A 20,954-nucleotide genomic window follows, 5' to 3' on the forward strand; every position below is an offset into this window, starting at 1 on the left:
GAGGGCAAAATAGAGGTTGAAAGAATCCACCGATCACCTCCTGAAAAAGATCCCAAAAAGAAAACTCCTAGGAATATTATAGCCAGGTTCCAGAATTCCCAGATTAAGGAGAGAATATTACAAGCAGCCAGGAAGAAACAATTTGAATATTGTGGAAACACAATCAGGATAACCCAGGATCTGGCAGCTTCTACACTGAGGGATCGAAGGGCCTGGAATGTGATATTCCGGAGGTCAAGGGAGCTGGAATTAAAACCAAGAGTCACCTACCCAGCAAAACTGAGTATCATGTTTCAGGGGAAAATATGGTCATTCAGTGGAATACAGTACTTTCAAGCATTCTTGCTGAAAAAACCAGAGTTGAATAGAAAATTTGACATTCAGATACAAGAAGCAAGAGAAGCATGAGAAGGTAAACAGGGAAAAGAAATCATAAGGAACTTATCAAAGTTGAACTATTTTTTTTAAAGCAATTGGGGTTGAGTGGCTTGCTCAGGGTTGCATGGCCAATTGTTGTTTCTGGGTGTGGTGCTGGGTGTCTGGGCCCGGATTTGATCTGGGTTGTCCCGGCACTGGGGCTAGTGCTCTTGCTCACTGAGCCACCTGGCCAAAGTTGAACTATTAACATTCCTACATGGAAAAACAATAATTGTAACTTATGAAACTTTTCTCAGTAGTTGAAGGGATTAGAAATATATGTATGCATGTATAAAAATATATATATATGTCTTTACATGAGGGTATGCAGGCATATGAATACATATGTGAATGTGTGTATATACGTTTACAGGTATACATAGATAGAGGGCACGGGACCAATTTAACAGGAAGGGATGATACTTAAAAGGTGAAATTAAGAGGTGAGAGGAATATAATGAGAGGAGATGGGGAGAGACAGAGTGGGGCAAACTATCTCATACAGAAGAGGCAAGGAAAAATGGTTACAATGGAGGGGAAGAATAGGAAGGCAAAAGGGAACGGGTCAACCTTATTCCTATTGAATCTGGCTTGAGGAGGGAGGGAAATACACACTAAATAGGGGATCTCACCCTCCAGGAGAATAGGGGGGAAGGGGATGTGAGGGGGGATGATGGAAGGGAGGGCAGGCTGTGGGGGAGGGAAGTTGGAAGCACCCACTTGTGAAAAGGGACAGGATCAAAGTAGAGAATAGAACAAGTGGGAGGTGGGATAGGAGGGAGGGAAATATAGTCAGTCTTTTACAATACATCTACTATGTTATTGTTTTGCATTAGCTGCACATATATAACCTATACTGAACTGCTTGTCTCCCCAGTGGGGGTGGGTGGCAGGGGGGGACGGGAATGAATCTGGAATTGAAAGTTTTAAAATCAAATATTCAAATATATATATATATATATATATATATACATATATATATATGTGTGTGTGTGTGTATGTATATATACTATTATTAATACCATCTTACATGTTATTAAGGGAAAAAAAAGATATACAGGCACTGAGGCATAGAGATCCACTGGAAAAGTTGAAACGGGTATGGGAGAAGATATGGGAGAGAACAGATTGGAGGTGGGGATATCATGTGGGACTGCTCTTTTGGGGGGATGGGTGGGGGAAAAACGGGGAGAAAATTTGTAACTCAAAATCTGGCAGAAACGAATAATGTAAATCAGAAGTTAAAGCATTAAAAAAAAGAAATTAAAAAAAAGAAAGTAAGAAATGCTACCAGTTTACAAAAAAAAAAAAAAAAGAAATTGTCCACTGTTTCTATTACATGATCTGTGACCCACAGATCTTTAGGATTACTTATTCTCCAATGCATTTTTTTTCCTTTATTCAAAGTCTCTTTATTTAGCATAATTTTTATTAAACTGTGGTCAATAATGGACAAGTTCTGTTATCCAGAAATTTGTGTATATGTGTATGCATGTGACCTAATACACAGTCAATCTTTGTAAAGGTGCCATGAATAGATGAAAAATATGTAAATTCCTTTCTGATCCCACTCAGTAATTACCAAAGGTAACATTTCTAATTTTTCTAACATTCAGATTCCTAACTTCTTTCTTGTTTCTTTTTTGTTAGCTGTCTAGGTCTGAGAGGGATATACTAAAGCCTCTGTTATACTTTTTTCTATTTCTCCTTATAATTTGTATTAAGTATTTAGATACTCTGCTGTTCAGGACATGTGTGTGTGTGTGTGTGTGTGTGTGTGTGTGTGTATCATTAATGGGGGGAGGGGCGGCTAGGTGGCGCAGTGAATAGAGCAGTGGCCCTGGAGTCAGGAGGACCTGAGTTCAAATTTGACCTCTGACACTTAACATTTACTAGCTGTATGACCTAGGGCAAGTCATTTAACCCCAATTGCCCTGCCTACCCCCCTCCAAAAATGAAAAAAAAAAACGAAAAAAATTAATAGGGGTTCATTATCTATTGAATCCTTAAACATAACAGAGGGTCTCTACTTATCTATTTTTATTGTCTACTTTTACTAATTCTTTCTCTGAAATTACGATGGTTTTTTCTTTTTTTTTTTTAGTTCATCTGAATCATAAAAGATTTATTTTCACCCTTAATTTTAACTGTGCTAATCTTTCTGCTTCAAGTGTGTTTCTTGTAAATAAAACACTACTGGATTCTACTTTCTATTCTGCTATCCTCTTCCATTTCATAGACTAATTGATCTCATTTGCATTCATGGTTATTATGGTTAATTACACATCATCCTCTACCCTGTCCCATTGTACTTCTTCTTCTCTTTTCTCCTGACCCTCTTCTTAATAAAGAAGGTGAGAAAAGGTGTGTGCTTAATATTAGTGACCTATAATGAAAGTAATCTATTTCCATTGTTTCCTCTTTTTCTCTTCCCTCTGCCTCTATCATAACTTTTTATTCCCTTTTCTTTTAATGACCCTCCAACCCTCCAATATTGGAGTTTGTTTTCCTTATAACTACTACTTCACCTATCCTGCCTGCCATCTTAAACCCTCCCCCTCACTTCTCTTTGCCACACCATTTTCTTTTTGAGATGAATGCATTCCTACACCTTGCTTTGGTTTCTCCTGAGCCAGCCTTGTCTCTACTCAACGCTTCTACAATTCTGACAGTCTTTCTGTACAGTCCTAGACTGGATGGAGGAGTTTATAACGGCTTCTCTTTTGTTTTCTTTATAATTATTCCTTTTGGTACATTTTTAGAGCTTTTCCTGGAATGTCTCTGTGAAATTTGGGCTCCTTTAGGTCCTAAACATACACCATTTCCCCACAATTACCAGAAAATGTGAGCTTCCTTTTAAACAACAGGGGAGTAGCAGTAACTTTTGACAAATTACATCTGTAGTCATATGGATTGTCCCCATCCAGTGTATCACCCAATTCATCTGAGCAGACTTGATCATGAATCTTCATAGGGGACATCTCCCATCCTTTGGCTGTCATATGAACCACCATGCTATCAAATTGCTCTGCCACTGTGATCTCAGTTGGCCAAATCAACATTTCATAATTAACATAGTGCTCAAAATCAGTGCTCTTAGGAAGGAGGACCCCTTTCACGTCACTCTCAACAAAACTGTGGCAATCGCAAGGAAAATTTAAATAACCCTAAGGAAGGATGGTGAATATATACTGAGTTCCTTTCCAGGTAAAACCAGACTATTCCTAACTAGTCTTAGCCATAGGAAGAGAGAAAAAACGCATTACTAAAATTTAAAACTCCATAACATTAGACCAGGGTTTGGGGTATCTGGTCTAGGATGCTAAGGTAAGGAACGGCCAAAGAAATCACCATTATGACTTAAGTTATTATAAAGAGAATGTGTACTGCTCCAACCTCCTTCATCTCCATTACTAAGAAGGAAATAGCTTTTACACACATGCCCAGAAACCAATACTGTTTAGCTATGTGGGAAAAGAGTTTGCATTTAGCCCTATTTAAATCAAGTGATAGACAAACAAGAGATAGAGAACATTATGAAATACAAAATGGATGGTTCTGATTACTTTAAATTGAAAAGTTTTTACATAAACAAAGCCAATGCAACCAAGATTAGAAGGGAAATGGAAAGCTGGGAAACAATTTTTACAACCAGTCTCTGCTAAAGGCCTCATTTTTTTTTTCATTTATTTATTTACTTTCAGTTTACAACATTCTTTCTTAAGTTCCAAATTTTCTCCCTCTCCGATGGTGGCATGTAATCTCATATGGTTTCTACAAATAACTTCACATTAAACATTAGTCAAGTTGTAAAGAAGAATCATAACCAATGGAGTAAACAAAGAGAAAGAAGGAACGAAACAAAACAAAACGCAAAAGAGAGAGAGCAGGTAGTTTGCTTCACTCTTAATTCAGACTCTGTAGTTCTTTCTCTGGATGTGGATAGCCCTTTCCATCATGAGTCTTTTGGAGTTGTCTTATAACCTTGCATTGTTGAGAGGAGCCCAGCCTATCAAAGTCAGTCATCACAGATATGTGTCTGTAATTGTGTGCAATGTTCTCCTGGTTCTGCTCTCCTCATTCAGCATAAGTGTATATAAATCTCTCCAGGTTATTATGAAGTCCATCTGCTCCTCATTTCTTAGAGCACAATAGTATTCCATTACATTCATATACCACAACTTGTTTAGTCATTTCCCAATTGATTGGCATCCCCTTGATTTCCAATTCTTTGCCACCACAAACAGAATTGCTATAAATATTTTTGTACATACAGGTCCTTTTCCCACTTCTGTAATCTCTTTGGGATACAGCCCTAGAAGTGGCATTGCTGGGTCAAAGGGTATGTACTTTTTTATAGCACTTTGGGCATAGTTCCAAATTACTCTCCAGAATGGTAGGATCAGTTCACAACTCCACCAACAATGCATTAGTGTTTCAGTTTTTCTACATCCTCTCCAGCATTTATCATTTTCCTGTTTTGTCATCTTAGCCAATCTGACCAGTGAAATGTGGTACCTCAGAATTGTTTTGATTTGCATTTCTCTAATCAACAGTGATTTAGAGCATTTCTTCATATGCTTATAGCTTTAATTTCTTTCTCTGAAAACTACCTATTCATATCCTTTGACCATTTATCATTTGGGGAATGACTTGTATTCTTATAAATTCGACTCAGTTCTCTGTATATTTTAGAAATGTAAAGGCCTCATTTCTAAAACATACAGAGAACTGAGTCAAATTTATAGGTCATTCCCCAATTGATAAATGGCCAAAGGATAGGAACAGGCAGTTTTCAGAAGAAGAAAATAAAGCTATCTATAGTCATATGAAGAAATGCTCTAAATCACTATTGATTAGAGGAATGCAAATCAAAATTACTCTTAAGTACCACATCACACCTACCAGATTGGCTAACATGACAAAACAGGAAAATGATAAATGTTGGAGAGGATGTGGGAAAACTGGAACACTAATGCATTGTTGGTGGAGCTATGAACTGATCCAATCATTCTGGAGAACAATTTGAAACCATGCCTAAAGAGCTATAAAACTGTGCATACCTTTGACCCAGCAATATCACTTCCAGGTCTGTATCCCAAAGACATCATAAAAACAGGAAAAGGACCCACATGTACAAAAATATTTATAGCAGCTCTTTTTGTGGTGGCAAAGAATTGGAAATTGAGGGGATGCCCACCAATTGGGGAATGACTGAACAAGTTGTGATACATGAATGCAATGGAATGCTACTGTGCTATAAAAAATGATGAGCAGAAAGATTTCAGAAAAAACCTGGAAAGACTTATGTGAATGGATGCTGAGTGAAATGAGCAGAACCAGGAGGACATTGTATACAGTAACAGCCATAGTGTGTGATGTCTGGCTTTGCTAGACTTAGCTCTTCTCAACAATTCAAGGATCTAAGACAACTCCAAAAGACTCATGATGGAAAATGCTAACCATAGCCATAGAAAGAACTTTGGAGTCTGAATGCAGACAGAAGTATTTGCTCTCCTTTTCTTTGGTCATTTTGTTTTGTATCTTCTTTCTCGTGGTTCCTTCCATTAGTTCTACATCTTCTTTATATCATGACTAATATGAAAATATGTTTAATATAAATGTATAGGTAGAGCCTATATCAGATTGCATGCTCTCTTGGGGAGGGAGAAGGAGAGGAATCTTTTTTTTTTCTTTTTGGAGGGCAACTGGGGTTAAGTAACTTGCCCAAGGTCACACCACTAGTTTTTGTGTTAAGTGTATGAGACCGGCCAAATTTGAACTCAAGTCCTCCTGACTCCAGGGCCGGTACTCTACTCACTGAGACACCTAGCTGCCCCAAAACACAAAATCTTATGAAAGTGAATGTTGAAAACTAAAAATAAACAAGTTATTTATATTTTAAAAATAAAATAAATTAAATGGTAAAGAGTATACCAGAAGGATCCATATAAGTGCTTATTTCCTAGAATTCACAATATCCAAGTCCACAATACATTCTGATTATCCAAAGAAATGAGATCCAAGCAAGAAGTCTTCCACTCACCTCTACCCAAGGAAGGATACTCCTCTCCTCACTGGTCTTCCAAACTATAGTCAGCTCAACAGAATGGCTGCACTCTGGCAATGAGAACAGCCTAAAGCCTTAGAGAAACTTTGGATCTTAACCCAGGGGGATTCATCCCAAAAGTCTCTCAAATCTGAACACCTGGATGACTTTGAGGAACAAGGGTAGGGGAGTGGAAGGACAAAAGGACCCTTACTGCCCTAGTCCCAGATGTCACAATACAATCTTGATATAACTCCCATAGAATATTCATTAATCATGTCCACTTCATGTTCCAAATGCATGTCTAAAGCTTTAAATTGTAAATTTAAATTTTTTAAAATTTACATTAATTTAAATTTAAATTAAATTCATTTAAATAAATGAAATATTCATTCATTAAAAGAATGAATATCATCACCCTTGAACCCAGAAACATGCTTCCTTTCACATCTCCCAAGCAGTCATTTCTGCATACAACTGTATTTATCCATATAACTACTTGGGCCAACTAAATTTACTGAACAAACTTCAAAAGTTTTAGCTGCCCAGATCTTTATGGTGGTCTCAAAGTTAAGGCCCAAACCTAAAGATTGATTCACTGCCCAAAAGGTGGGACCTAACTGTATCCAAAGCAGGCTTACGGAGTTCAATTTCATCCCCTCCCCCTTACTGTCTTCCTCCGGGGAATCTGCTGCCTATGGAACTGATCAAATGATGGCTGTGTGGCCGAGAATGCAAACTCTCCTTTTTAGGAACCCCAAAAAAGAGAGAAGGGGAGTCTCCATTTAGATTTTCTAATTGATTTATCCAACTTTCAAGGGCAAATTCTCTAAGTACAAGGAAATTTGCACCTGTCAAAGTTGCTCCCATCAGTAGATAATTTTAGTAGCCAAGGTTCAAATGATGCATAAGCTTGCTGCTTACATTTCTCCTGCAACTACCCTCATTCCTCGGTGGTAAAAGCCTGTCTACCCTCTGCCTGACAGAAAATGGCGCTCCCATGATCTAGTATGATGGTGGTATTCATGAGAAACTGGAGGCTTCCAAACCACTGGAAGTTTCCCAATCCTTACAACTCCTGCTCCTTTTCTCTCTCCTTCCAGCCCTAAACTCATTCTCCAAGGAAACCTCTGGGTCGGAGATCATACCCATGCCTGGGAAGGCAGAGAGACAAAAGATGATTCCTTAGCCTTTCTTAATTTTCCCTTAGCACAGTGTCTGGCCCATAGCAGGCATTTTTAATAAAGGCTAGTTGAGTGGCATTCCATCTGGAGACCCTATTAGCTTGGTCCTTTTCACCAGGGCTACTACTGGAGCCATAAGCTGCCCCCTCCCTCCTTTAGGACATGGTCCTTGAAGATCAAAAGCTCATTCATCTCTGCCTCTAACTGCCCAGTTGTTGTATTTGTTTTAGTCCTGTCTCTCTGTGATCCCATTAGGGGTTTCCTCAGCAAAAATACTGGAGTGATTTGCTATTTCTTTCTCCAGCTCATTTTACAGATGAGGAAACCGAGGTAAACTTACTCAGGGTCTCAGCACTATTAAGTATCTGAGCCCAGATTTCAGCTCAGGAAAATAAGTCATCCTGATTCCAAGCCTGACACTATCTACTACACCACCTAGTTGCCCTAATTGCCTAATAAACAGGAACAATTTATCTTCATTTTTCTTTATAAAGCCATCAACAAACGCCATGAGTACTTGACTTTATGGGAGATTTCTCTTTCTTACTGCAGTGAGAGTGTTTTTCATACACCCTAAACAACACTGCAACAATGTCCCATCTCTGGCCATCCAACCACCTGAGGCTCCCACACTTCTGCAAAACCTTTTCCACTTGAACAATAAATTTACCACAGAACCATGGCAATCCCTCCACAGCCCACCATGCCAAATATTCTTGGCCAGGCCAAATACAGGTCAATCCAAGGATTCAGACTTAATGTTAGAATGTAATGAGACACTCAGGGACAATAAAATGCAATAAAAATAATTTCATTACTAGAAAGGGATAAAAAAATGGATTTCCCAAGGTTGAAAAGATAGTAATTCAGATAAAACAGCTATTTCCAAAATCCTCTGCATTCACCATGGCAACCAACCATGCTATGTCAAAAAGGCATTCCCCACTGGGCAAGAGGAACACTTTATAAAAGCCTGGATAGCAATTCCTCATATGCTGAATTTTTTATGCCTCTAGAGGCAAGGAAGCCACATTGGCCTCCCCACCCTTTTAAAAGGTCAGTCCAGCCTATATAAAAAGAAATTGCTGCTCCTCTTACAAATTCCTTCTTACCTTTTTTTGTCCTAAATAATTTATGTAATATTGGAACTGATTTTTGTTGAATGTTTGATACAATTCACCTGTAAAGCCATCTTGTCCTGGATTTTTTTCTTTCAGAGTTCCTTGTTCAATTTATCTGAGATTGGGTTATTTTAAAATCTTCAATTTTGTTCTGCTAATCTGAATATTTCATATTTTTGTGAATATTAATCCATTTCATTTATCAGTTTTGTTGAGTCTATACCTGGGTAAAATAATTTCTATTAATTTCCTTTATTTCCTGTTTATCTGTCAATTCTCATTTTTTTATGATATCAATTTGATTTTCTTTTTAAAATCTGATTCATCAAAACAATTAGATTTAAAATCAAATTAATTTTGTTAATTTCTTTTTTGAAAACAGTCCCTAGGTCTTTTGTTTGTTTGCTCTGAATTATGTTTCTGATTTAGAATTGTCTATTTTTATGTTCCACTAATGTTTTTTGATTTGCTGCATCTCTATAAATTTTTTAGCTCTAATTTATTGATTTGTTCTCTTTTAGTTTTTTTTAATAATTTTTATTTTTCATATTCAGAACTTGACAAACACCAGCAAGCATGATCCTACACAAAGTAGAAAAGGAAAAGAGAAATGGATATTAAATTGCTGGTTTCTATCGCATAAATAAAGCATGCTTTTTTCTTAAAATATACATATATATATATATATATATATATACATATAATAAATTCAACAGTTCCAAAGCTGCCCCACTTGCCCAAGTTTCCTTTTTTCAATCAATAAACATCCATTAAGCACCTACTGTATGCCAAGTACTGTGCCAAGTACACAAAGAGGACAGTGCCTGCCCTCAAGGTACCTACAATGAAGCTACATAAAGAACAAACAGAAAATAATTCACAGTAGGGGGGCGCCAGAATTGTGAGGGGCTGGGGCAAGATTTCCTATAGAGCCCAACTTAAAGGAAGCCAGGGTGGTCAGCAATCAGAGTGGAGGAGGAAGAGCATTCAGGTATGTGGGAACTCCAGAGGAAATGCCTGGAAGCGAGAAATGGAGTATCTTTGTTGAACAGCCTGCAGGCTGATGTCATGGGATCAAAGAGTATGCGTTGAGGAGGAAGGGGTAAGACTGGAAAGGTAAGAGGAATTTGAATGCCAAATGGAGCCTGTAGTATTTGATACTGGACATGATAAGAAGCCACTGGGGAGGAGGGAGGAGGAAGGGGAGAGAAAGGGGGAGAGAGAGAGAGAAAGAGAGAGAGGAAGAGAGAGACAGACAGACAGACAGACAGACAGAGACAGAGACAGAGAGAGAGAGAGAGAGAGAGAGAGAGAGAGAGAGAGAGAGAGAGAGAGAGAGAGTGTTGAGGTGGAGGGGTCAGGAGGAGGGTCAGACATGAGTTTGAAGAAAATCTCTTTAGAAGCTGAATGGAGGGTGGGTTGGAGTAGGGAGAGATTTGAGGCAGGCAGACCCAGCAGCTGGCTACTTAGTCCAGGTATGAGGTGACCAAGGCCTGCACAAGGGTGGTAGCAGTGTCAGAGGAGAAAAGGGGGCGTATTTGAAAGACCCTACAAAGGTGAAACTACCAGTCTTTGGCAACAGACTGGAAACAGAAGGTGAGAGAGCTTCAATGTCCTCCTCAGAAAAATAGGGGTAAAATATACTTGTACCTGCCATACAAGTTTGTTGTGAAACACAAAGTCAGATCATGGATAATGCAAAGGTTTTTACAAACTTTACAATGGCATCTATGTGTCAGGTTTATTATTCCTCTTGTTCACTATATTACTGACCCATCTCTTTTTTCTGGTCATACAACACATCTTTCCATTGCAGTGGAAAATATATCAATATGCTGGTGTCTAATGTCCATGGCACAGAATGTTAGTTGGGAGGGACATAAGACATTATCCCATCCAACCTCCCATCTTTTAAGATAAGAAATTTAAGGTCTTCAAAAGTTGTGATTTAGTCAAGTTGACCATAACTAGCTAATGATAGTATTAATGTCACCTCTCTCCCTCACTCTTTCCCGTCATAATGGCCTGAAACTCTGTGCCAACCTCCCTAAAGCAGCAGCAGCAGCAAAGGAAAAGGAAATTCCTGGGGCAGGGAGGGGAGGTGGGGGGGGGGGGGCGCAAGCATCCTAAGAGTTGTCTTGCTAAAGAGACATGACCTACATTAATTCATTTAGAAATTCATTTCTAAATACATGAAAGTGGTACTTACTGCCAGGACAATTTCTCTGATATTTTTCACATACAATGTCACATAGTCTCTGATGTACATTTGGAATTTACTGGATGGCACAGAAAACCAGTTCTCTGCCAAAGCAGCTTCATTTTCATTGTTACCACTCCATATGATGACAGACGGGTGAGATTTCAATCTTCTGATCTGAAATTTCAGGGGGAAAAAAGACCATTTTTTCAAGTGTATAAGGCAAAGAAATGTGAAGCTTCCTTCTCTGAACAGTTCTGGGTTGTCACCTGAAATTGTGATTTCTTTGGTGATCATGGATTTGCAGTCATGTAGCATCACCAGAAAAACACTGCTGTTCAAAAGGTAGGTTTGTGTGTGTCAGAAAAGTTTGGGATCACTGAAAGCATTACCCAACCTTCAAGATACAGTCCACCTTCTGGCTCTTGCTACTGTACCCACTAAATTGTTGGCTCAGGTCACTGTTCTTACGTGGTTACTATCCTAGGTCTCCATCCTGACAGACTAACACAATGGGCCACCCATTAAATGCATGTCACTGACTGGACAACACACTTCAGATACCACCATTAAAATGGGGAGGTAGGTGCCCCTTAGTAGAAGTTGAAGCTACAAAGACCACAAGGGTGGACTTGGTGACAGATTAGGTTTGCAGAAAAGAGCTGGAAGGAGTCATGAAACCATGCTGATGAGTAGACTACAAATCTGCATTATTTAGTCTCAATAGGGCCCTCAAAGCAGCCAGGGAATCCTATGCTTCCATAATCAATTCTCTAGCTTATTTTCCACAGCCTCTGTTCCAAACCTCGTCTTGCCTCATCAAACCTCCCACAACTGCCCCTGGCCCCAAACTCTTAGACTTTGTCTCATACTTCATGGGAAAAAAAATTGGTGTCATTGCCTGGGAACTTCTTCTTCCCATCTACTCAACTCATATTCTTCTGACGTCACCTCACACTATCTCCTCCCTTGCTCCATACCCTGATGAAGGGGTGGCCCTTCTCCTTGTTAGCCAACCCCTCTAGATGTACATTTAATCCCATTCCCTTCTATCTTCTCCAGCTGTTTTCACTATTATCCTCCCTGTCTAATCTTCATGTGTACCGTTCTTTCCAATGCTATATATAAACATTTCCATGTCTCCCCTATTCTTAAAATAAACTCTCAGGACATCCTCCCCTCCCCTGCTATCATCCTGCATCATTCCATTCGGCTAAACTCCTTTTTTTAAAAAGTCATTTATGTTGAGTGTCTCCACTTCCTCTCTTCTTCTTGTCTTCTAAACCACCAATTGAAACTATCTGTTCAAAAGCTACCAATGACCTCTTCATTGCCAAATCTAATGGCCTTGATCTTCATCGTCCTTGACCTCTCTGCAGCATCTGACATGAGTGATCCTTGTCTCCCCCTGCATAGTCTTTTCTCTCGGCATTTTCATGACATTAACCTCTTTGTGCTCCTACCTTCTATGTCTTCTAGGATGGATCTTCATAAACAAGTTATATTCACTAAACAGAGGTATGCCTTGAGGTCCAAGGCCTTTACACCATCTGTCCCCTCTTCCTTAAATGCTCTCCTCATCATCTCGATGACTAAGAAACCCTGGTGTCCCTTCAAAATTCAGCTCAACCCACAAGAAAAGCCACTTTCTAAGGAGGTTTAGAACCTCTTTTAGACCCTCTAGTTGTTAATACCTTCTTCTCTGAGATTTCCTTCCATTCATTCTGCATGTATCTTGTATGTACCTGTTTATACCTGTTGTCTCCCCCATCAGAATTTATGCACTTTGAAGGCAAGATGGTTATTGCCACTGAATAAATTTCAAAATTCTTTAGTCTGGCATTTGAAGCCTCATTCCCCTCCCTCCATTCAAATTAGACTATTCATCATTCTCTGTACATGGAATGCTTTCTAACCATCTCTCTGCTCAAACCATTCCCAATTCATGCTGTATCATCTCCTCAAATGCTGCATATGAATTCATTCTTTAAAACCCACTTCAAATACTTCTAGGAAGTCTTCTTTGTGTCCCAGATCAGTAATGACATTTTTTTTCAAAACAGACCTTCTCCAATACCTCTCTTATGCACATATCATGCACTACAATTATATGTGTATGTCATATTCCCCATTAAAATGTAAGATGAGAGTAAGGACAATGGTTATCTAAGTTTCCTATCTCCCTTTATTACTTAGTTAAACATTAAGTGCTTAATGAATGTTTGATTCAAATCATCATACATGTATGGCAATGATCCAAGGCAGCAGTCAGCAACCTTCAGCCAGAGCCTACGGCCTCTTTTTTGAACTCTTCAGAGACTAAGAATGGCTTTTATGTTTTTAAATACAAGGGTTACAGATTGTAGACCTTCTAGGCAAAAGGGTTGCAAAGACACACATAACAGATTCTTCTCTAAAGGAATTCACAACCTAATGGAGGAAAAGGCATATGTATACAAACACCTATGATGCAAAGGAAAGTAGGAGAAAAGTACTCTGAGAAAAGAAGGGCTGTCAGAAATTTGAGCATGTAGACATCATTTTCAGTCGGGAGGGAGGAGATACCAAGGAAGACTGCATTCCTGAGGGAGTATCTGAATGAGTGTTCATGAAGCAGAGAAAGAAACTCCAACAGCTGTGGATGGGAGTAAGAGGAAGCCAGGAGGGGGAAGGAGTCGACTTAAGATAAAGGAAACCGCTTGAGGAAATACAAAGAGAGAAACACTGGTCCAAAATATTAGAGGCAACATTTTTTTTCCAGGTAGTAAAATACAGGAAACAAAGTAGAGTTTCATTGATTAAGAAATAAGTGGCTGGACAAATAGTAGCATCTGAATGTGATAGAATATTATCACACCATAAGACTGAGAAATTCAGAGAAACTTGGAGAGATTTGTATGAAATAACGAAGAATAAAGACAGAAGAACAAGGAGAGCAATATACATGACTACAATATGTAATGGAAAATCCTGCTAAAAGGCAGTCAAGTTCATATTGATTAAATAATCAATCTTAGTCCCACAGAATAGATGATGACATATATTTTCTTACTCCTGTGAGAGAGGTGGTGGCCTTTGGGTTAAAAATAGTATACATGCTATCAAGACCCAAATGATCCGTATGTTGGTTTTATTTATTTTTCTCCATTACAACAGTGATTTTGGTGAGAAAACAGGCTTTAGGAAATGATTGGGATATGTAAGAAAGGTGCCAACAAAACTCTGTTTCAAAGGACCTAGAACACCAAAACAAACATAAAAAGCTTATATTTCACCTGGTATTCATACCTGATGAACAACTTCGGCTCTCACTGAGTCAACAAAGGCCTGGTCAGTAGGATAAAGAGCACAGGCAAACATAAAGTCCTGCCATATCTACAAGGCAAAAAATTAGATTTGGTAAATAGTGTTTAAAAGAGAAACCATCCAGTTAATAATCTTATTACAAAGAAATCTTTTAATACTTTGGGAGATATAGAGGTTAACTTGATATGTTTATATGTATATCATATATTATGATATATATGTCAAATTAGTAAAAAAAAAATTACTGAGCACCTATTACAGCATAATTGATAGGCATGCTGGCCTTCGCTAACGTCAATAAGACTAGCGTTCAAATCCAGCCTCAAGGGGCGGCTAGGTGGTGAAGTGAATAGAGCACCAGCCCTAGAGTCAGGAGGACCTAAGTTCAAATCCAGCCTCAGACACTTAAAACTTATTAGCTGTGTGACCCTGGGCAAGTCACTTAACCCCAACTGCCCTGCCTTCCCCCATCCAAAAAGCAAAAAACAAAAACAAATCCAGCCTCAGACACCTATAAGCTGTGTTACCTTGGGTATAAATCAATCAATTTTTCTGAACCTTAGTTTCCTCATCAGCAAAATGGCTATACTAAGCACATACCTATAAGGATCAAATATGACGTAAAATGTTTAGCAAATTTTTAAATATTACACAATTGTGAATTTTTTTTACTCCATTATTCTCATCTTTTTTTCATGAAGCTTAGCTAGAACAGCCTGAGGAAAGTTTGTTAGCTATCCTATTATTCTTTTATATATACTCTGACCATTATTTGACTCCATTTCAATTGGTTTCAGGCTACCCCTGCCTTCTTGGACAGCTCCTGCCCAGCCACTAAGTGTTTCATTGGATCTCCTGGGAAGTAAACCACTTTGAGTGACATTCAGCAAATCCAACAGAGTCTACCCCTTACCAGTTTTTACTACTGCTTATTGAAGTGAGGTCTGTCTGTTCCAAAAGTATTTCTATAGGTTTTGGTCTTAACATGTGCTCTAAGATGATCTATTAATTTTCTTCCTTTCTGTCAAGGAAGTGTTAAATCTATCAACAGTCACCTTGAATTGTTTCATGGACATTGTCTGTACAGGTTTTTGTTGTGAGATTTTCCAAATCTGTTATCATCCATTTTACAGTATACATCAAGAAGACTGTTACAGAGGTATTAACTGCTTTAAGCATTCAGCTGAGATTTAAAGATGTAGTTTTTAACTTATTTGACCTCAGTCTCCTCTTTATGCTTTATATCTTTACACCTGATACATCTTGCCCAGAGGAAACAAGGTAGTTGTAGGTATCACCCTCATCCACTGGTTCAACATGTTTGCTGGATTCAAGATCAAAGCTTTTAGTCACTTATCTGTCCTTGAGATGCATTAAAAGAATATTGTACTTATCAAATCCATATGACATCAAGACACCATTCAAGAAAAATTATGTGACACAAAAGAGTTGTTTCATGTAGTTTTCATTGGAACAATATAATTTTATATCATCCATAGACATGAAGTAACATTTTGGTTTGATTCCCTCCTTAATTTAGAAGCCATACTTAGTTCTACTTTGAAGAGATGACAACGAATTTAAATCTAGGCAGAATCAAAATGAGCTAAAAACTATCTTCCTGAGAAATTCCAAGGTTTCATATCAATCGGTCTTGACATTATTGACTTGGAGTATTGATATAAGTAGAGAATGATTTCCCATGTGAGTAACAAATACTCTAACATTTCTACTACACTTCAATCTGTCTTCTATATTTGTAGTACATGAATAAAACATGAGCGAGGAACTAAACCAAAGGCTATGCAATAATCAACAAAGATATTATGAATGGTATAGTGCGTTCACAGGCAGCTTGTTCAATAGCTTCCCAAATGCTCCCTTCAACATACCCTTTTTTTATTCTTCAATCAGTATCGTATTTTCTTTTGTAAGTGCTTACAAAGCTGTCGTTATTTTTAAGTTATAGAGAGTAACTTCTTTGTATAAAGTACAAAAATATGTACTGTATTTGAAGGAGTCACTTGTGTTATCTTTTGATAACAGATCTATGCCTTGCCTTCTGTTAAGGATGAGGCATGCATTTAAGAGGAAGCTAAGTGTTTTTGCTCGTAATTCAAGCATCACTGTTTCGAACCACCTGAGTAAATAATTATGGATAGTCTATCCCTTCCCAGTTTTGTAGAGAAGCTTAGGTTTATAGCCTCCCTTCACAAATTCTTCCTTGTCCATTAGGTTAATGGTGGGCAGCTGGGTGGAGCAGTGGACCTGAGCTCAAACCCAACCTCAGACATTTACTAGATGTGTGACCCTGGGCAAGTCATTTAATCCTGTTTGCCTCCATTTCCTTATCTATAAAATGAGCTGGAGAAGGAAATGGCAAACCACTCTAGGATCTTTGCAAGAAAACCCCAAATGGGGTCATGAAGAGTCAGACACAACTGAAAGGAACAAACAACAATAAGGTTAATGGTGCCCAAGTTTTCTGGTTTTTTGGTTTTAGCCAACTTGTATTTTTGTCTGGGGAGCTTCTTTCAAACATATAGATGACTGTAAATCCACAATGAGCTTTTGTTCAGGGTTCTCTCTCCCTTCTGCCTTCTTTACTTCTTGAGTCTCACCGGCAATGTTTTTGATTGATGCTGAATGGTTTGTTTTTCTCTGCACTGCTCTGACTCCTTGCACTGCCTCTACTTTCTGGGCTAATGAATGGAACCTAGAATTCCTGGGATATTTTTATTTTGTGCATTCTTTTCCATATGTTTCTTGCTTGTTGGAAAATATGGCATTCAAGTTTTCTCGTGTGTGAACCAGCACCCATACGGCTTCCCACGTTCTTGTGGTGTTCCTTCAGAGGCCTAGTTTGACTCCCGTGGTTCTTGCCATGGCAATGGCTGCCATACAGACGGCACTGGACGGGCTCTGGAGTGCTTTTATATATTCTATCAAAATGCTGAGAATGAGACATTCAATCATGATGGTTATGACAGATATCAGTTTGTTTTTTTGTTACTGTTTTAGTATCCATGTGCTACTAGCTGCATTCATTCTGTCAAATTCAAAAAGGGCTTTTTAGAATTCTGGTCTTAAGTATGCCCATCTCCTTTTCAAATTATTTAAGATTATCAGTGCTGTTTTTAATATTCATTTCATTATCAGATATAATTTCTGGAGTCTGCATTAAACAAAGATTTCCAATGACCTCAGGGTCTTCAACTTTCCTCTTCAGAATTTACTATCTTCTTTATTTCAGCTCTTACCTCCAGGTACAGAGATGAAGTTATTATTATTTTTCTATCATTGCCTAGCAGGTAGGGTTCTGTCATTTCTGATATATCTACATCTTACCTTTTTGTGGTATCAGAATGTAATAGATCACTATTCACCCTGCTGTCCTCTGTGTCAAGCTGACCACTGTGACAGCTCTGAGAAGGACCAGCCTACAATGCTATGGTGCCCTGCCTTTAATATTTTTTAAATTCATAGAAAGAATTTCATCTTACTAGACAAGGTACCACGCAGCATCACTAGAGTACAACTGGTCAGCATTTCAGGGTTCTGCCAGACTCTCACTGCTACCATGGCAATCCCAGGGCACACAGAGTACATCACCCTGCATACTACTCTGCCTGGTATTTCCTAATTTGTTTTCTTCTGTCCCCTCTCTGAAGGACAGTAAGTTGGGCTTTGTGGAAGCTGTTATTTTATGAACTGAAAAGAAATCAACTACAGTTCTTGCCCTTTAGGAACTCATTAAGACCAAGTGAATGGTTAAAAACTAAATCTGTAATTGCTTGAAAGTGAAGCAAGAATCCCAAAAATAGAAGGTAGAAAAGAAGATGAACGGGATAAAGAAGAACAAGGAGAAAGAAAATAAGGATTCAGGAAATCTAGTATTACATGGGGAAAAGAAGAACGCTCCCTCCTTCTTATCTAGTTCTCTTTGTTTCCTCACCTTCCACTCTCATAAGGAAGCTGAGATGGAAAAACATGTGACTTCTCTGAGATATTAAGGGTCAAGGTCTTTCAGAAACAAAAGCTATTTCATTTCTTTGCATAAAATGGGAGAAGTTTTTATGGCAAAAAATAAAGCAAAATTCAAATAATGGGTTAAACAATATATCCACATTCATGTCTCCTTGAACATTTTATATTTTTACAACTGTTCTACTCTAGCTAAAAAACTAAAATAAAACAGACTCTCAGTCGAGCCCCACACAAATGGAAAATTAATTTAGAAATTAAAAAAACCCCAACGAATAAATCTGATCCAACAAATTTAATAATATCAAATTTTACTAATATTCAGTACAAAATTCCTTCATTAATTCTGTCCTTTTGGATATCTTTAAAGCTGATGTGTAAAAACAAATTTTGGTTCATTTGCTTGCCCCTGAGAACACCAAATTTCTCATAACCCTCTCCAAGAAGACCAATCTTTCCCTCATTTCACCTCACTCCTCACTCAATGGGTCAGAATAAGGGCAAATAATGGCCATTATCCCTCAGTGACATTTTATGTTTCAAACCTGTTACAGCATGGGTCACTTCTCCCTAAGCCAGTTGCTATCATCTACTAATATTATCAGTCTCACATCTTTTCAATACCTGGTCTATGGTCTTTTCTACCATATGCTTTGCCACTGAGCTTTGGGACTTCAAAATATTTATTTTACAACCTCCCCAGACAACTACTCAACATCCTCTGCTCTCCAACAACCCCTATCTCCATCACTCTTTAATTCACACACTGATACAATCACATCTCAGACTTCACCAATTATGGCACTTACACCTCCTCCAAGATCTGGAACTCTGACATTCCATTTTCTGCCCAAACCTCCACCTCTGCCTTCCCCTCATTCACATCAGATTGAGTATTGGCCCTTACTGTGACCTCTGGTCCCCCAACCACTTGATGTTTTCCCACTCTATCCCCAGCCTCACTTAATCCAATGATTTGCCATGTTGGCTCAATAACAACTACCCTAAACAATGACCAAGTTAGTAAGTTCTGTGGATTCTACCTCCCCAATCACCCTCACCTCATGCCCTTCACTCCATTCACACACCAGTCCAGGGCCCTCATCTCATCAGTTCCCATAACTCAACCAGCACCTTTATGCAGGTGATACCCAGGGCTTTAACTCCAACCTTAGTATCTCCTCTCAATACTAGTCCTGCATCAGCAACTGCCTACTGGACATTTCCAACCTGGCTGGCCCCAGGTCTTTGTGTTTGCCTTTACAGTCCCTCATAATCTAGTTCTGGCCTGCTTTTCCAGACTTGTTATATAATTACACCCCTTCACACACCTCACACTCTATCCAAACTGACCTTCTATCCATGACATTTCATCTCCCAAGATCTCTGTGCACAGGCTATCTCCCTCACACCAAGCACGGACTCCCTTCCCTGCCTCCACTTCTTAAAATTCCTTATTTTCTTCAAAGCTTAGATACTGAGCCTTTCTTGATTTCCCCTATGCCTCCTTATTTTCTTAAATTTCCTTTTAATTACTTTGCATTTACTTATGTAAACCTGCTACTTTCCCTGACAAAATATAAACCATTGGAGGGTAAGGACTGGTTTTTTTCTTTGTCTTTTTGTAAGCCTGTAGCATAGAGCCAGCTGCATAATATGTCTACCGAATATGAATAATTTTAATAATCCTATTACTAATAATTCTAATAATCCTCTGATTTCTTTGCTTCCAATATCTCTCTTCTCCAATCTGTCCTTCAGAGAGCTACCAAATATGTACATTTAAACCATGTTGCATTCTATTAAAAAAACAAACAACAACATTAGAGGCCCTCTGCCTACTAGCTGATCATCAACCCTGGAATATACTCACCCCTACCCCACACACTCATTTGGACAGGTCTTCTATGCCTACAACACATTCCCTCCTCAAGTTCACCTGTCACAATCCTTCCATCCAATCAACATCCAGCTCAGATAACACTTTCTCCATAAAGGCTTCCTTGCAAATAAAAGATACGAGAAGACACTTCTTCCAATTCCTTTGGAGATGGGTGAGGCCCATGGGTGTAGAACGCTGCATATAATGACAGATTTTTTTTTGATACATTAATTGTTTTTGCTCATTTTTTCTCCTCTTTGGCCTTTTTAATTTGGAAAAAGAAATGTCTTGGTTACATAGTATAGCTCTCTGGGGAGAGGAAGGACAAAGGGGAAAGAGGATAAAGGAGGAAATATAGGCAATGTAAAAATAAAATATATCAATAAACATTTATTTTTAATAGAGTCTTAAAAAAAAAAAAGCTTTCCTGACTTTCCCAGCTCAAACTGAGCACCTAGATTTTCTTACAGCATTCTAGAGACCTCTTGTGTCTGTCCCATTCTACCTTAGCTCATCCTTAGTTGTGGACATGTCATGGCCTCCTTATGGGACTGTAGGCTCTGTGAAGGACTAGTGTCATTTTCTATGGCTGTGTTCCCACCAGCACCCAGGGCTGTTTTTCTTTTCTTTTCTTTTCTTCCTCTTTTTCCCTGCCCGTGGGAGGGCCGTGATTTCATTAGTATAGGGTTTCATCCAGGTGATGAAACATTCTACCAACACCTATCAACAGCTGTCCTCTAATCTCCTACAGCCTTAGAGGACTGTCCAGAAAGGAAGTGACCCACTCTGGATCATACAACCAATAGATGTC

The 20,954-nt window shown here is 38.6% G+C and overlaps 1 protein-coding gene across 1 annotated transcript in view; it reads right to left on the reverse strand.

Annotated features, from left to right (window-relative positions):
* Positions 1–20,954, reverse strand: part of MANBA (mannosidase beta) — a 122,642-nt gene that overhangs the window by 38,730 nt on the left and 62,958 nt on the right. The window contains exons 9-10 of the mRNA XM_069098617.1: positions 14,260–14,346; positions 10,981–11,148 (exon numbers count right to left, since the gene is read on the reverse strand). Coding sequence (XP_068954718.1) covers positions 10,981–11,148; positions 14,260–14,346 — 255 coding nt within the window. The remainder of the gene's footprint in view (positions 1–10,980; positions 11,149–14,259; positions 14,347–20,954) is intronic.

This window comes from Petaurus breviceps, unplaced genomic scaffold (assembly GCF_028583685.1).
Source record: "Petaurus breviceps papuanus isolate PSGF00001 unplaced genomic scaffold, PetGlider_PUasm1.0 126, whole genome shotgun sequence".
Classification (NCBI taxonomy): Eukaryota; Metazoa; Chordata; class Mammalia; order Diprotodontia; family Petauridae; genus Petaurus; species Petaurus breviceps.